At 44.1% G+C, this 16,848-nt stretch overlaps 1 protein-coding gene and 1 long non-coding RNA gene across 5 annotated transcripts in view; one reads left to right on the top strand and one right to left on the bottom strand.

The window, feature by feature from the left end:
• LOC310708186 overlaps nucleotides 1–16,848 on the top strand; it is a 98,484-nt gene that overhangs the window by 34,400 nt on the left and 47,236 nt on the right. The window lies entirely within an intron of this gene.
• The window catches only part of NHEJ1 (non-homologous end joining factor 1), a 124,754-nt gene continuing 115,605 nt past the window's right edge, over nucleotides 7,700–16,848 (bottom strand). For all 3 annotated transcript variants that reach the window (XM_083505093.1, XM_083505091.1, XM_083505092.1), the window contains 3 exons: nucleotides 15,770–15,887; nucleotides 12,586–12,707; nucleotides 7,700–10,658 (listed from right to left, as the gene is read on the bottom strand). In XM_083505093.1, coding sequence (XP_083361219.1) covers nucleotides 10,578–10,658; nucleotides 12,586–12,707; nucleotides 15,770–15,887 — 321 coding nt within the window. In that variant the 3' untranslated portion in view covers nucleotides 7,700–10,577. The remainder of the gene's footprint in view (nucleotides 10,659–12,585; nucleotides 12,708–15,769; nucleotides 15,888–16,848) is intronic.

Here is a 16,848-nt window from a genome sequence, read left to right on the forward strand (position 1 = left end):
GCGTGCCCGGCTCCCTGGGTTCCGACGGGGAGGGGGGGGGAGTTAAGCTGGTTGAAGTTTAACCACCACCTCCTGGGGCCCTATTGTTCGGCAGGAGGCCCGATATTTCCACAGCGACTCGTAGGATCTGATTAACCGGCTGAGACAACAATGCCGCCTGGGCCGGGCTTCCCCTTGCAGCTGCCAGCGGGCAAAGTCAACACAACGCCCGGGAGCGCAGCCTGGAGACATAGGAGCCAACTCCTAGGGGTCGACGGGCGGGGCTTACCTGCCCCCCATATTTAATTCAAGTTGGCACCTCTGTCTGGAGAGGAGCGAGGGCTTTCTTATTCAGTCCCGGGGCCGTGTACCTAGCTTCAGAGCACATGCAAAGTGATAGGGAGGAAGGGAGGAAGAGAGCGTGAACCCGAGCATGTGAAAAGTTCTTTTCGGATTCTCTCTCATAATCGAGAAGTCAGAGGCAGACTTGTGCTTCAGGGCTTGGGGAGAAGAGAGTTCTCTGAAGAGCTTCGGCTTGATCGATTTTCTTTTATATAATAAATGGACTTCCCGGAGGTCTGCACTCCTCTGGACTCTGTTGCTCCTCACCTTTAATTCATCCATCCAGCCATGGGCGTAGCCAGGATTTTTTTTGGGGGGGGCAGGACTTTGTTAACGGGGGTAGCAGGACCGACGTGATTGGTCAGTTAATTAAGTATTTTTATTGTTTTACTTGATCTGGGGCTGCTGCTGCCCCCCTGAACCCCCTTGGCTATGCCCATGCATCCAGTTCTCTGCACTACCCAGTTTTCCCTTTCCTTACCAACCTGAGATTGCACTGGTCAGGGGTCATTCCAGTTGTAGTCCAACTGGATCTGGAGGGTGCCCGTCTTAACTTCCAATGCAAAAGAGTGTATCTGAAGGACCCCTCAGACCTACCTTGATGGGAACCCGAATGGGCTACCCATAACCTCTAGTAACGCCCGCTCCCTCCTTTCACAATCACAAAACATCTGCCGATTATCCATCTGCCACCTACTTACTGCTTTCTGTCCTACCCACCACTGATGCATTTAGGTCCATTTTAGTGTCTGGACCAATAGATTTCGCTTTTTCAACCCATAGTAAGACATCCCTTCCGGGTCCTTTTGCTGAGTGGGGTCCTGGATTTGCTCTGATGGCACCACCTCGACCTACACCCACCTGGGTTACATTCTATCACCAGGCTCCCTATATATATATATATATATGAGAGAGAGAGAGAGAGAGAGAGAGAGAGAGAGAGAGAGAGAACCAGCTACAGCCATACTGAGTACGGGAAGCTTTTCCTGGGGATGCCTTTTCCTGGGCTGGGCCTTCTTACCAGTGTTTGCAACCCATCCGGTGACCCTAAACCAAGATCTGATCCAATATTACCCTAGAAGGGTGCAGGAAGAGGTCGCTTTTTGAATATGGCAACCTATTACTGCAAATATAAGCATATCATAGCTATTGGTGCCTGCACAGCCATTCTGCAGCCAATGTGGAATTTGCTCTAAAAATAGAAAATTGCAGGGTGAGCTTATGACTCGCCTTAGGTCACTCACTGAATCAATGGCAGAAGCGCAGTGGTGGTGGAGAGATTTGAATCCAAATCCTCAGAGCCATCTCCAACTATCTAGGCACCAGGAACACACTGGCTTCCTGGGTTTGGTTGAACACATACACACGTGCACGTCCATGCTGGGGCTATGAAATAATCATGTCTCCTGCAAGTTCAGTGGAGACTGGATGGGATGCAGCATGGAGGGCAGTACTGAGGTTGCAACTCTATCCACTCACTGGATACTCTCCATGGGGCATTTGTTGCGAAGAGGACATCAGCAGCCAGCTTGCCCCCGCCCCCCTTGTTGGGCTGCTGTGGCAGACAGCTAAGGTAGGGTGGAAGCAAGAACAAGGCAAAAGGATGGAAAGGAAGGAGCCACAGAAAGGCATATGGGGCAGTCAGTGGTTCTGGCTATTAGGACGGGCAAGAGATGTGTGGACTTAGAGGGAGGGGGCTTCAAAACTGGCACGATTCATCTCTAGGGGAGGGCAGCTGCTTTGCATGCAGAAGGTTCCAGATTCCAGACATTAATACGTATCTTAAGATAAGGTTGGCAATATCCCCTGTCTGAAATCACGGAGAGCTGCTGACAGTCAGTGGGGACAGTAAGGAGCTAAGGTGGACCAAGTGGATGGTCTGATTCTGTATAAACCAACTCCCTAACTTCCTGTCCCTTGAGCCGGCACCCAGAGGCCAGAAGTCCCGTTAACCTGTCAGAGGAGGATCGGCAGAGGAAGTAGTAACAACCACTTGATTTTAGTATTGAGCACCTTCAAGCACGGGCTGGTACAAACTTTCAGGGCAACAGAGCGCCAACCATGAGGAAACAGGTCCTGGGTCTTCGTTCGCTGTTCCCATGAGGTCAGGCATAATCCTTGCGATTACCCCGTCTAGGTTGTAGTCCCTTCCCTGGACTGTATCAACTCTATCAAAGCGTGAGGTGGGTAGTGGGAGTGAAGAATAGCAGATAGGCTGAAAACTACCCTGCGTCCTAGCCAATTCTGCCAATCCAACTTTCCCTTTCTCTCCCCCCGCCTCGCAAGAGGGGGGTCAGTTTGTCTCCACACTGTAGGGGGAATCGACAAAGAGCCTACACAGCCAAGAGTTCCCGCCCTGAAACGCTTCCTCTTTACTCCCAAACGGCCGCTGATCAACTTCTTCGGGCTTAACACAGCACGGCCCACAGGGTTACCATGCCTGGGAACCAATCTCCCCACTGTGGAAGGACGTGTGGGTCCAGAATTGGCCTCCACAGTCATTTACGGACTCATTATTAAAACCGTGTTTATGGAAGACAATCTTACTCGGCTACGAGTGATCGCCAAAGAAAGAAGTTGTGCTTCCCAAGTAGTTTGAGAGTTGGGTTCTTCAGCCTCTGCCTTGGATGCAGGGGGCCTCTCTAGTTCTGACGTGAGGGAGTGGGTGGTGGCGTTGACTGACTCGAAAAGAGACGTGGAGGGTGTAGCAGTACTGAATGGATCCCTCCCTCCTCAGGCTGGCACACGAAAAGGGCAGCCGGAAAAATCCCCATAATCACAACTGGCATTGCAGTCCAGGGGGCACTATTTCCTTATTTTTTAAAACCGAGGCGCACTTCTGTGACAGGAGAGGGGGAATTTTCCTTGCATTACTGACCGTCCAGATTGAATTTTTGCAAAGCGAGGCTGCCTACTTGGACGCTGTCCGGGTCCCACGTGCGCGTTGGGTTCAGCACAAGTTCTCGGTATAGTCACTGCAAATCTAATGCGCGGGAGATTATCTGCTCCAGGTTTATGAGTTTCCATTGGCTTCCACTGAATAGCTCTGCCCACAGATAAAAGCAGCAGGTATCCAGAGGTAAACAGAATTGCTGCTATCTCCGTGGTATCTCCAGGTAAAGTTGGAGGGCGTGCTATTTTCTTTTTCTTTTTAATAGACGCTGAGTGCCAATACTTATTAATACCTGTTTACAGTGTGTAAAACTAATATTACTAAAAATGTGTCAGATAAAACTAGCACTGTAAAATGAACCATTCTATGCAGATTTGTACCAATCAGCTCATACCAGATTATTTGAGGGAGATATGCTATGCTGGGCAATTAAGATCCATACCAGAAAATTTAGCTCAGTGCACCCTCCCCTTTCTCCTGGGCTTCTGAGACATCATTACACACCATACATAGTCCTATTGTCAGTCTTAAGGGACAGAAATGCATTAGAAAATAAAGTTTAGACTCCTGAAACTGCTGCAAATCCAAGTGGAGAGAGCTCTGTTGCACTCAAGTTCTGCTTGTGCACTTCCCATAGGCATCTGGCTGGTCATTATGAGAGCAGAATGTTGGACTAGATGGGCCTTTGGCCTGATTATGATGGGGCTCTTATGTTCTTATGTGTGGTGTTCACTTTGAATACACACACCTCAAGTAAATAACAAGGTATATGCCCTGCACTAGGTGGAAGACTGGGGGCTAGAACTTAAGAGGAAGAAGTGGAGAGAGAAGAGTTAAGGCTGATGGGAGTTTGGGACATCAACCCAAGAAGGGGCGTGGATGGTATGAAGTGCATTAGCATACTCTTCTCTACCCTCTTCTCAGGGCCTTCACGCTCAGGTTACTGTCTCACTAGAAGACTGTAGCATTATAAAATTTTATAATACAAGCAGGAGCTAATGGAGATCACTCACAAAAATATATAGGCAGTTTTGCAGACTCCCTACAAGTTAGTTAAACACTGGAAGGCAACTCTTGCATCTGTAAACTAAGAGAACAAGTGTAGATTAGGAAAGCGTATGTATAACTTTGCTGCAGCTTAACTAATTTTACCCTCCCCAGCTGCTTCCCTTATCTTTCATTAATGTTTTCCTTGGTTCACCGTAATAGCGTAAGTGGCCATGAAGAGCTGTATAGTTATTGGGTGGGACACTGAAGGAAGTTTTTCAATATGGGGTACTATTTCTATGGAGACAGAAATCTATTTTTGTATTCTTGAATGAATCTTTGTATTCAGGTACCGATGTGGACCAGAGGTAGGGATTTTTCTCAGCCTGAGGGCTGAATTTCCCTTCTGGGCATCTTTCTGGGGGCCATATGCTAGTGGTGGACAGAGATAGAAGCAAAAGTGGGCAGAGCAACAAATGTAAACTTTGCCTTTGTACAGCAGGCTAGTTTCTGCATGCACTCACACACCCCTCTCTATCCTCCATCCAGAGAAATCAATGACACATTCCAGCCAGGCAGTAACATTCAGGGGGTGAAGCAGGATGAGTGAGGGTCCTGGGGAGAGTTCAGTGGGCCATACTAAGAGGGCTGGAGGGTCTCTATTTGACACCCCCTAAACCTGAGGTTCCCCACCCATGCTGTGGAGACTAGAAGGCAAGGATGGAGACTGAAGTTGGTTCCTGGGTTTGCAGTTCCTCATTTAAGAGAGGTGCTTCTACTACCTGAAGAAATCGGGGCAGGGGAGATTTCTTCCATAAAGTAAATCATACACCAGGAGTTTTCCCCCTGCAAGGTGCCCTAGTATTGCATTAAACCAAAAGCTTCACCTTTGTGCAAATAATGTCCCTCCATGCAATTTGTCACTCATAAACATATGAATGAACTAATAAACATAAGAAACAGCAGGATTTACATTTGGAAATAAACCCTGGACCATCCCAAGCTATGCCAACTGTTTCTGATTTGAGTGTGGACTTATTTTAGCGGACAAATATTGCAGTAGGGGGTCCTATAGTTCCTTTACTTGCGGGTACATTTCCACCAGCTGGTTCAAAACACATTGACTATACTATGGCCAGCACATAATTCAGGTATTTAAAAACTTGCACTGGCTGCCCATACACTACATTACCAGGCCAGGTTAAAGGTTATTGTATTAATTTACAAGGCCCTTAACAACTTAGGTCCAGGATACCTCAAGGACTACTGAATCCCTTATATCCCTGCCCAGTCACAGAGGTATTTGGGGGAATCACTGTTAATGGTCTCCATGGTTCAGCTGCACAACTCCTACCCACCAGAAGCAGTGCATTCAGTGTTGTGCCCCCAATTTTATGGAACTCCCAGTTGAGATCAAGCACCTCTTTTATCCCAACAGGAATTTTAATAGAAATATGAATTTATCATGTTGACAATTTTTAAATATTTTCTGTATTGTATTTATTGTACACGGGACACGGGTGGTGCTGTGGTCTAAACCACAGAGCCTAGGGCTTGCCGATCAGAAGTTCAAATCCCTGTGACAGGGCTTGCCGATCAGAAGGCAGTTCAAATCCCTGTGACAGGGTGAGCTCCCATTGTTCGGTCCCTGCTCCTGCCAACCTAGCAGTTCGAAAGCACGTCAAAGTGCAAGTAGATAAAAAATAGGTACTGCTCTAGCGGGAAGGTAAACGGTGTTTCTGTGCGCTGCTCTGGTTCCCCAGAAGCGGCTTAGTCATGCTGGCCACATGACCCGGAAGCTGTCTGCGGAAAAACGCCGGCTCCCTCGGCCAGTAAAGTGAGATAAGCGCCGCAACCCCAGAGTCGTCTGTGACTGGACCTAACGGTTAGGGGTCCTTTACCTTTACCTTTTTATTTATTGTACACCACTTAGAGACAATTGTAGTTAAGTTGTAAAATAATTGTTTCAAGAAGTAAAAATAAACAAGTGGCAATAAAAATATATATAAAAGATACACACTAGAAAACACCTTGTACAAACATGCAATTTTGGCAGAACACAGTGCTTTGGACCCTAAGGCTACTAATCTATATACAAATTCTACAGGGCTTTCATTTGAGTAGTAAAAACAACTATTTAAAAATAATTAAAGTAAATGATAAGCTGAAAAACTGATTAAAACATGTGTCTACATATCTGGATAGGCTTGCCTAAACAAAAATATTTTTAGCAGGCACCAAAGAGAGTACAGTGAAGGCACCTGCCTGATGCCAACAGGGAGTGTGGGTGCTGCCACAGTAAAATATCTATTCCTTACACTGTGAGATGAGTATCATGTGACACCTGTAACAGTGCCAGTTCTGCAGATTGGTCAAGTGCCGTATATGGATAAGGTGATGTTTTACCATAAAGTGGCTTCCACTGCTAATAGTAAAACCAGTTAATATAATATTTTAACATGAAACTAGAGTGACTGGCACAGACATAGTAGTTGAGTATTACTTTGTGTCATGGTAGTGGCTGTCATTAAACTCTTGTCAAACAAATTAATAATGTCATAGTCTTGTCAGCATACTCTGTGTCATTTCTCTCTGCTACTTAGCCTGATGAGCAAGAATGCTCCTTCTTAACGATACACCAAGTCCTAATTGCAATGGCTGCTTTTGGACCCTTCCCAGTGTCACTTGCCGCCTGATTTCCCAGCAGGAAATGTCTAATGCAAAGGTGAAAGTAGCTCAGCCAGGAGTAGTCTCTGAACAGGAACACCACTACTTCGATTTTTTTAAATTATTATTACAAAAAACTCTTTCACTTCTCCTTATGCTGATGATGTCTCTTTAATGACAAATGCAGATGCTTGTCTGGGCTGCACCACTTGGGCAGGGCCGTGTGGTGGTCAGGGACTGTGTTCTGCAGACAGAGCTCACACCCATTCTGCCTGTTGCCTGTAGCGTGTTTGCTTGGAATGACAGCCTCTAGGACATCCTCAGACAGGAGCCAGATGATTGTTTTAAAGAGAGTTGAAAGTGGTTTGAAAGAGGCTTTGCTTCTTGTGGTGTACAAACATGTCCCTTTTGTCATGTTGTTGCTTATGTTCAAACAGGTTGTGCAGGTTTTTTTCAAAAATGAAAAGCCTGCCAAACTTATTGGATCAAAGATAACAGTGGAATGAGTATACATACCCAAGCAGTGTTCAATCTTTCAAGCTGCCCCCGACTTCTTGGGGAGGGGGAAAAAGATGTTTGTTTGCCTCTTCAGTTTGTATCAGGAGATGTGCAGTTTTGTCCCTTACTGTCTCAGTACAAATCTTTGCACACTTCCCCTACAGGCATGTTTCCTTTGCCTGAAATTGTAGGCTTAGGGCTTGGGGTTTTGTTTGTTATGTTTGGAGTTTTATGTGCTGTGTGTTACCCATGTGGATGAAGACAGGAAGTTGGTACTTTTGTAGTACAAGAAGTTACAGAATTGTTATCAAGAAAGCGCAGGACAAGCATCAATTGCAACTAATCTAGTTTAATCACCCTGGAACATTCACAGGCACATTATTGAAAGTGCAATCATATACAACTTCACCATTAACACATTGGGGGCAAATCATGATGAATGTGCAGTAAAAAAGACATCTGGAGGGGCTCTATGTTTCAACAATTTCCCCCCTCCCCCCAATATATATTCAGATGTAATAAACATAATCATATTAATTACTTTAAAAAGACAGATATGTCAACAATAGAAATGGAGGGGTATGAAGTTTGAGTATAAAATTAGTGTTAGATAAACTAGGGAGCTAAGACTGACTGCAAGTACATTGTACACTGACAGGCAGTGGCTGACTATCCAGGGTTCCAGACAGGTGCATTTCCCAAATCTATCTGGAGGTACCAGGGATTGAACACGGGATCTTTTGCATGCAAAGCATGTGCCCTCCCAGACCACTAAGTTATATATTATGTAATCACTCATTCTATATGTTTCAAAATATGAATTTAAGACTCCAGATTTCAAGATTTCATAAACTCCAAATTTCATTTTAAAAACATTCAGTAATGTAAAACTGTACTGTTCTGGTTAATCAATTTAAGACTCTACAATCAGTTCACTGAAACCTTTTTGTTCCTCTGTTTCTGCAGTGGGAACCATAGCACAATGTCAGTGGACAAACCCCAATATGTTAGGATGAATCTTTAGATAATTCTAGAACTCTGCATCTACTATTTCTTCATTTTTCATATCAGTATCTTGTTAACAGGCAGCAGAGTTGAAGTATTCTGGCTTCACTGGGGAGGAAAAGGAAGAGACTTTTTAGCTTAATTCCCTCTAAGGTCAAAGGAGTTAATTTCATTGTGAATGGTTCTGTGGCTATTGGGTGTGGCCCAGCAGGACAGCATGAGCACTACTTGACTGACAGCCAAAATGGGCAGGACAGCATTTGGGGGAAGGTAATTCTTTAGCATCACTTGCTATGGCAGAAGCCTCTTCCCCTTCTGGCCTCTAGGATGTGGTTTTCCAGCTTGCTTGCAATGATAGCCTGTAATTCCTTTGGCCAAGAGCAATCTGTTTTTATTCGCCTTTTGATCCTGGAAGCAGGTATGAGGGGGTAGTATGTCAGAAGCCTGCTTTGCAGCTACAGTAAACTGCTTCCTTTCACAACACTAGGACTTCATGGGCATCAAATGACACAACATTTGCTATAAAAATCTGGAGGTTTGGTATAGTGAAGTTCTGCAGGTTGAAGGATAGAAGAAGGGCATAAGAATGGAGTAAAAGTCAGTGCAAGAAGAGAACTGTACTCCAGTAAAGACAGGACTATGTAGTAATGAACTGTATGAGTAAGAAGGGTTTACAGCACAGTCCTGTACAACTCATGACCGCACAAGCCAAACAGAGCCCAGAAGCCTAATGCTATCATTGCCAGGTGCTATACAACCCCACTGTTCTTGTGGTCCCAAATAGCAAAAGCAATAGATGTACTGAGATCTCAGTGAGCCCTTATACTCGTATGGGGCAGAAAGGTGATTTTTAAAAATACTGCCCTGTGATCCTCAGATGAAAGATGTCATTCAGCTTGGCAAGTCCAAAGTTGTGTAGATCTATGTTGCAGAAAATATTTCAGGATGTGTGGAACTTCAGCTTACAAACATGATGATATTAAACAAAAAGTCCAAGAGAACCCCATATGTGCTCCGAGTTCTGGGTGCTGCAGTTCTAAACTTGTTGTTAGACATTGTATATGGCAAGTTTTGGAATATTGATAGGCAGCAAAAGATTTAAATTAATTATTATTATTATTATTATTATTATTATTATTATTATTATTATTATTATTATTGAAGGTGTCATTTTTCTACCTCAGGCACCAGCATCCCTTGGACTGCCTCTGTACAAAAATAAAGGTAGAAGGTTATGTCCTATCTCTAGCTATAAGGGCAGGAAAAGTCTGATCAGTCAAAGGACTAAGGTTTCACAGACTGAACATTAGATATTTAGGGAAGAGAATATTCTGTGCCTTCAAAAAGCAAATGTTTGCATCAAGGAAAGTGGAGCCCAGGCTAAAATTATGTTTGTGTGAATTTGTTTGAATCAGTATAATGTACCTTCATTTCATCAAAATTTAATCCTCTGCAGTATATTTTGTGAAAAATAGAGTAGAACTAAACAAAGGATGAGAGGAAGCAAGTGCTGAGTGGAAGAGAAGGAAGACACAGATTAAGAGACATAGATTCTGTGCAGACACAGAAGAAAGACCATGCAAATCACACAGACCAACACAACCCCAACCCATGCCCTGCTTTGGGTTTTGCACCTTTGTTAGACGATGTCCACATCCTTCTTAAACATTTATCTGCCACCAAGAAGGCTGTAAGCTTGTAGAAAAAAGAAGACGTGGTTCAGCTGATAGATGCTGGCAATGCTGCATTGTATAGTGCATGTGTAAAAGACACTGCATCAGTAAGCCCAACTTTTTTATCCAAGGTCTTCATTACACACACATTAACAAAGTGGGGTATAGATTTTATGGACAGAATAGGTGTAGTAGGAGCCCAGATAACTATCAATCTTGGATTCCTATCTGTCCACTTTCTTTTCCCTGCTTTTTACTTTGAATGCATCATCTCCAAGTTTCAAGGCTAGTATCTGTACTCCAGAAAATAAGAAAAAAATAAGCAGAGGTAGGGCAATAGACAGCTGTAGTGTGGAAGGGGATACTGCCCACTATGGTGCCCAACATGGCAAGAAAGAGGGGAGAGGGAAGGAACAGAGTGGCATAGCTGTATTCTGGAGGAGAAAAGTCCATCTCTCTTCCAGTTGTTCCAGGAAGAGGGAGAGGTTCAATACAACAACAGCATTTCTGTCTCTGTGGAAGAGTCATTTGCATCAGCCAAATAGCCCTTTTGCCTTCTTCCTTTTGCTCTTGGCAATGGGCAAATGAACCTTCTGGGTCTGGGAGGAAGGTATCTGGAAAGAAGAGGCAATAGTTAGAACCAATCAGTTAACAAATCAATTCATCAGTAGGAACAAACAAAAACAGCCACACCACAGGATCTTTCTGGTATATTCACTTCGAGCATTTGGCTATCCAGACACAGAGCTTACAGTTGTTGCATGGGTTGTGAACAGTAGCAAGTAGCTGGCAGTAGCACATGGTAATGTTGGTTGGTCATGGGATAAATGTGTCTTTTGTATATCTAACTTATGAAGGTTACATCTGTGGGGCAAAAAGAAGCTGGAGGAGTCCACAGGACATCCATGAGTTTCACAATCTCACAGTGAACAAGGGAAGTCCCTACTCCAGACACCAGCTAGTCCTCTTGATGCAGGGCACTAAGTAAGGGGATGGTGAAGCATGGTTTGGATTGACCAAGACCCCCTTGCCTATGCCATTTCCCCTTTGTTTATATGAAAACTACATTCCTAAGGACTCTCTAGTTACTCTTTTTCATGCAGTAAATCAAATCTTGATTTTGCTTTGCACTGACATTTTAGTACTATTGTTTTTCCACATGGCCAAACTTATATATTCACTTATTTATACAACACGTGTAATTTTTACACATTTGTAACAGAGATAGACAACTTTCCATTAGGAAGCTCCGCTGTGATGGAACATCATATTTTTCTAGCACTCAAAATGCAATATATAATCACTGGGGAAATGTAATTCTCTCTCCCAGTCACTGCAATCTGGAATGCTGTCTGGAATGCAGTTGTATGAATGTCACATACACTTATTGCCTAGTGCCTATAACAACACTACTGGCAAACGACCTCACACACACAAATGCCATCCTCATTTTATGAGCTTTCAAAAATTTGTATGCGCTGGCAGGGTCAGTACATGATCTTCTCTTCCCATGTGACTTTGCTGCTTCACATATCACTGGAGCACTGCGGGATAGAATAATATGAAAGTGGCAACCATATTGCTTCAGCAAACTAGGCCTTAGGTCTGCTTTCAATTCCTGTTTTCTCCCCTTCTCATTAGTTTCTCCTTATTCTGTAAAACCCACCTACCCTTTTAAGTCTTTCTTCTACCAACAGCATGTTACTCCACTTGCCTGGAAGAGCCTCTTCCTTCTAATCTATTAAGCTACCTCCCAACACTTTTCCTATTTCATTTGTCCTCCAGCATAACATTGTTTGCACTGCCATCCTTGGTCACATCCTCGATGGGTGACTGCACAGCTCCTGTGGCTCCCAGTATGAATCCCTATGAAACTGCTGCCAGAAGGATGAAGGCAGATGTACATTTTAAAATGTCTAAGTGAAGGGACCATAGCTTAGTGGTAGAGCACATGCTCTGCATGCAAATGATCCCCAGATATAAACCCTGGCATCAGGTAGCAGTAATGGGGAAAACCTTTGGCCAAGAACCCTGGAGAATCATTGCCAGTCAGAGTAGAGAGCACTGTCCTTGGTGGACCATTGGGATGAGTCAGAAAAAGGCACCACTTTTCCCATGGCTTCTTCTGCTAGGGAGCTCTCCTCCTCTCCTATTTACATTACAAATATACCTTGACAAGCCTTTTGCCACGCACCCCCAACCCACAGCTGGTATTCAGTAAGCGGTGAGCAACAGCACCTCACACTCTCTTGTGTTTGTTGCCAAACTGTAGACATTCACCTGCCCCTTTCTATCCCAAGATTGCAGGACATACATGGGCTGGCAACCTATGGTTTGCTTACTCCGCCACACCTCTGTGGAGCTGGCAGACCACTATATAACATAACAGAGCTGCAAAATCTAGTAGATGCATCAGGATCTCTGGGAAAGTTCCTGTGTCTCTCCATCCACATTCACGGCATGCTTACCCCGAATCATATCCTCATACATCTATCCCTTCCCTTGCCCATTCCCACATGTACGCTGAGGGGCTCCTCTCACCACTGTGTCTTGTGTACACTGTGCAGCTGCTGACTGCGATTCAGTCTTCTCCTCAGTTGGCAAATCTGCAGCCTTCTGGGCAAGGTCCTGGAAGTTGGCATGTTCAGGACTCTCACAGTCTCCTGATAGTGTCAAATAAAAACAACATACATGGGAGCGAGGAATTCAGTAGGCCAATGTACATAAGAAAGAGCAGGGGCAAGGGATAGAAATCAAACAAATATATTTTTGTAAATTGACATCTCCTATCTACCTAGGTACCTACCTATACAGAAATATAAATCCTTCCCCCTAAGATCACAGAGCTGTAGAGTAACAACAGTAGTGTCCCGGGAAAGGATAATTTTAGTTTAACAAGAGGCCATCTCTTCTGGCTTCATGTGATTCTGGGGGGTAGCAGCAGCAACTAACCCACAAGTCTATCCTCCCTCCAACATCTAAGGAAGATAATTCACATCCTCACTCTATACCACTTACATAAGTTTAAAACTTGTAAATGGAAACAGCTGGAAGGAGTTGGGCCATACTGAAATGTGCAGGGGAACACTAACAGTAGGGAAGGCAAATATGACCACATTTTATTTAGTTATCCAAATGTATAGCATTGCTCATTAAATTTCATAGTATTTTACAAAATTAAAAGCTTCAACAATAAAAGAATAAAGAATAAAAAGTCAGCAAGAGCACATACAGTAGCAGTCATAGAAGAAATCAGTCCTTAATCACTTTTTGAAACATAATTTTTATTGGCTTCCATAAAGGACAGACGGGGGAAAATATGTGTGTCTCTTTTTTGGAATAATTCCAAAGAATTAGGACTGCCACTGAAAAGGCACTGATCCTTATAAAGACCTCAACTGCCAGGAGAGAGAGCATAGGGAAGGAGACTTTCCCTAAGATAATCAGGACCCGAGCATTTGAGGGCTTTAAAGGGTTAAAAAGCAGCACTTTGAACAGGGGCTTGAATCAAATAGGCAGGTAGCTCGCACATGGGCATAGCCAGGATTTATGTTAGCAGGAACAGGATTTATGTTGGGGGGGCAGAACTGAGCTATCTGCAATGTGATAGGTCAGTTAGTTAAGTATTTTTATTATTTACTTGATTTAAGTGGGAGGCAGCTTCACAAACATACACCCCACCCCCTGGCTACTCCCATGAGCACAGAAGCCTCAAAACAGGTGATATAGGACCATACTGATAGGCACCAATCAACAGGCAAGTAGCTGCATTATGTACTAGCTGAAGCTTCTGAATAGACTTTAATGGCAGCATCATATGGAGTGCATTATGGCAATCCAACCTTGGAATAACTAAAGCAGGGATGGGGAACCCCATGTCTAACGCCAAATGCAGCTCTCCAGGCTTCTCTCCAGACCACACTCCCTCCCCAGGCTATAACCCTTGCTGGCCTTCCTTCAGATCATCAAGTCTTTTTGCCTGGCCTTAATGTCTCTTTGTACACTGATTGACTCTTCCTTGCCTACATGGAGTATAGAGAAGGGTGTGCAAGTGTGTATAAATTAGGGGTCTTTACCATGGTGTCTGTGAAGGTTTCCAATGGTGTGCCTGGGCAGGTGCAACAGACTCTGAGCTTTCACTTTTTCTTTTTTTTAAAGTAAGTCTCTAGCTCTTCTAGAAAGGAGGTTATGGGGCAGAATGTGCAAATTCCTTTTTAAAAAATTAGTTTTTATGAAGGAGTTTTTGTTTTAGAAAGCAAACAGATAAACAGGGAAAGGTACCTCTATTGTCTCCACGTTCAATTCATAGTCTTTTTCACAGTTCATTTATGTTTGGTGAGAGACCCTTTTGTCATAGACATATTGCAGTTTAGGGGAAAGGAGTGGGGGGGAGAGAGAGTTGGGAGGTATTGTTCTTTTATTCTATTGCCTATTACTGTATTAGTTTAGGTGGGTTGTGTCAGCATCACATGGGTAGGTCCTTTGTTTATGTATTTATTATTGATAATGCGAGAGGTTAGGGCAGGCTTCCTAAACCCCAGCCCTCCAAATGTTTTCGGCCTACAACTCGCATAATCCCTTGCTAGCAGGACCAATGGTCAGGGATGGTGGGAATTGTAGTCTCAAAACATCTGGAGGGCCAAGGCTGAGGAAGCCTGGGTTAGGGGTTCCCAAGCTTGGTTGATTTCATTCAGCTGAATGCAGTGTGGCTTGTTTTTTGGGGGGAGGGCTAGGTTGTTGGGTCAGGCAAGCCATATTGATTTTTATGCTGTTGTGGGGGGATAGGTCATTGTCCCGTTGTGCTGTGTTTGTGATAAAGGGGAACCACACCGGGACATAGCTGTCAACTTTTCCCTTTTCTTGCAAGGAATCCTATTCGGAATAAGGGAATTTCCCTTTAAAAAAGGGAAACATTGACAGCTATGCACCGAGGTGAAGGCGTCCCCCTTTGCTTGTCCCTGTGTTAGTTTGAGTTTGTTGGTTAACTTCTCTAGTAGCGTGGTTTCCCACAAATTTCGGTACCCATGGTCTATGTTCACTCCTGATAGGTTCTTCCAGTGTTTAGTTACGATATTGTGTAAGCATCAGGTTGTTGGGGGTGGTTGGCTCTCTAATTTTGTGTTATGTCATGTCCTCCAACAGCAGTTATTTTGTGACTGGCTCTCCCAGTATTTCTTCAAAATTCAAAATGTGCTCACAAGTCCAAAAAGGTTGGCAGCCACTGGTATAGATTCTAGCCTATTGTACAAAGATACGTGCCAGTGGTGGGCAGGAGCCAAAGGCAAAAGTGAACAGAGCAATACATGTGAACGTGGCCCTTGAAAGACTGCCCAGAAAGGAATGTGATTTTGGGGCTGAAAAAGGTTCCTCATCCCTGTACTAAAGCATGAACGATAATGGCCAGAGTGGCCAGTGCTTAAGACAGATGAGCAGGAATTGCAAGGAGAAATGGCAAGGGTGTACAAGAGAATAATACACATAAAAATGGCACATCAAGAGGTTGTTTCACTCTCTTGTGGGTAGACTAGCTTTCTTTCTTTTTTTTGAGCTAGAAGCAGCACATCTGGAGATGCATCAGGAAAATTGCATGGCTATTTTGTGGCAGTTCAAAAACATCAAAGTTAAGATTATTCCTGTTTATGGCCATTGCCAGATGTATTCCTATCTTCACAAGAGTAGTGTTGCAGTAGACACATCCTTCCCATTGCATGATTCATTTACTCACCTTCCCAGTGCCGTTTGCAAGCTGCCCTAGCCTGCTTTTGGGACACTGACACATAGAGCTCTTTCAGGTTAGAAGTGAATTGGTGCCCATCTCCCAGGCAGCAAGCCTGGGGCAAAATCTGTGAAGCAAAAGGGGAGCATGTCAAGCTAGCTATGAAGCATGTCAGAGGTGGGAATACAAGAAACTAGACTACACAACACAAGACAGCCTCATTTCAACTACAGTGGTACCTTGGTACTCAAATGACTTGGCTTCTGAACAAATCAGCTCCCGAACGCCGCAAACCGGGAAGTAAATGTTCTGGTTTGCGAATGTTTTTTGGAAGCCGAACATCCGACACGGCTTCCTCTTGAGTGCAGGAAGCTCCTTCATCCAATCAGAAGCCGTGCCTTGGTTTTTGAATGTTTTTGGGCAGAGCTTTTTTCTCAAAAAATGTTTAGGGGTACTCTCATTTTCCTACTGATATTTAAATACTGCCCCTCAATGAGGCCAAACTTAGATTCACAAAATGTTTAGGGGTATGCGTACCCCTGCATCCCCCCCAGAAAAAAGCACTGGTTTCGGGAGTCAAACCGACTCCCGAAATGGATTAAGTTTGAGAACCAAGGTACCACTGTGCAGCTCACCAGATAGGCACTTAGAAGGATGCTGATTCTGTACTACAGTGTTACCAATAATGTGTGTGATAGGAAAGCCATCTCAGTAGTTGTACTGCATACTAAACAGCCGTAATTGGGGAGAGATAATATTTTAGTGGTAGAGCACATGCTTTGCATACAGATGGTCCAGGTTCAATCCTCGGTACCTCCAGTTAAATGGGTGATGTAGCAGGTGAGGGCAGGGATCTCTGCCTGATATTCAGGAGAGCAGGCAATACTGGGCTAGATGGACAAAAACACTGACCTGATATAAGGAGCCTCATAGATTAATTCTTGCAATGGCTCTCACTGCGAAACAATCGGTGCTTTGAGTGTCACTTCCTGGGGAAATTCTCACTATACATGAAAGGATTTCCAATTTTCAATCTGGAAGCTAGAATGAAATGGGAAAGATGCCCAGTTTCACCAGATCCAAAAGGG

The sequence above is a fragment of the Podarcis liolepis genome (genome assembly GCF_965112155.1).
Source record: "Podarcis liolepis genome assembly, chromosome: 1".
Classification (NCBI taxonomy): domain Eukaryota; kingdom Metazoa; phylum Chordata; class Lepidosauria; order Squamata; family Lacertidae; genus Podarcis; species Podarcis liolepis.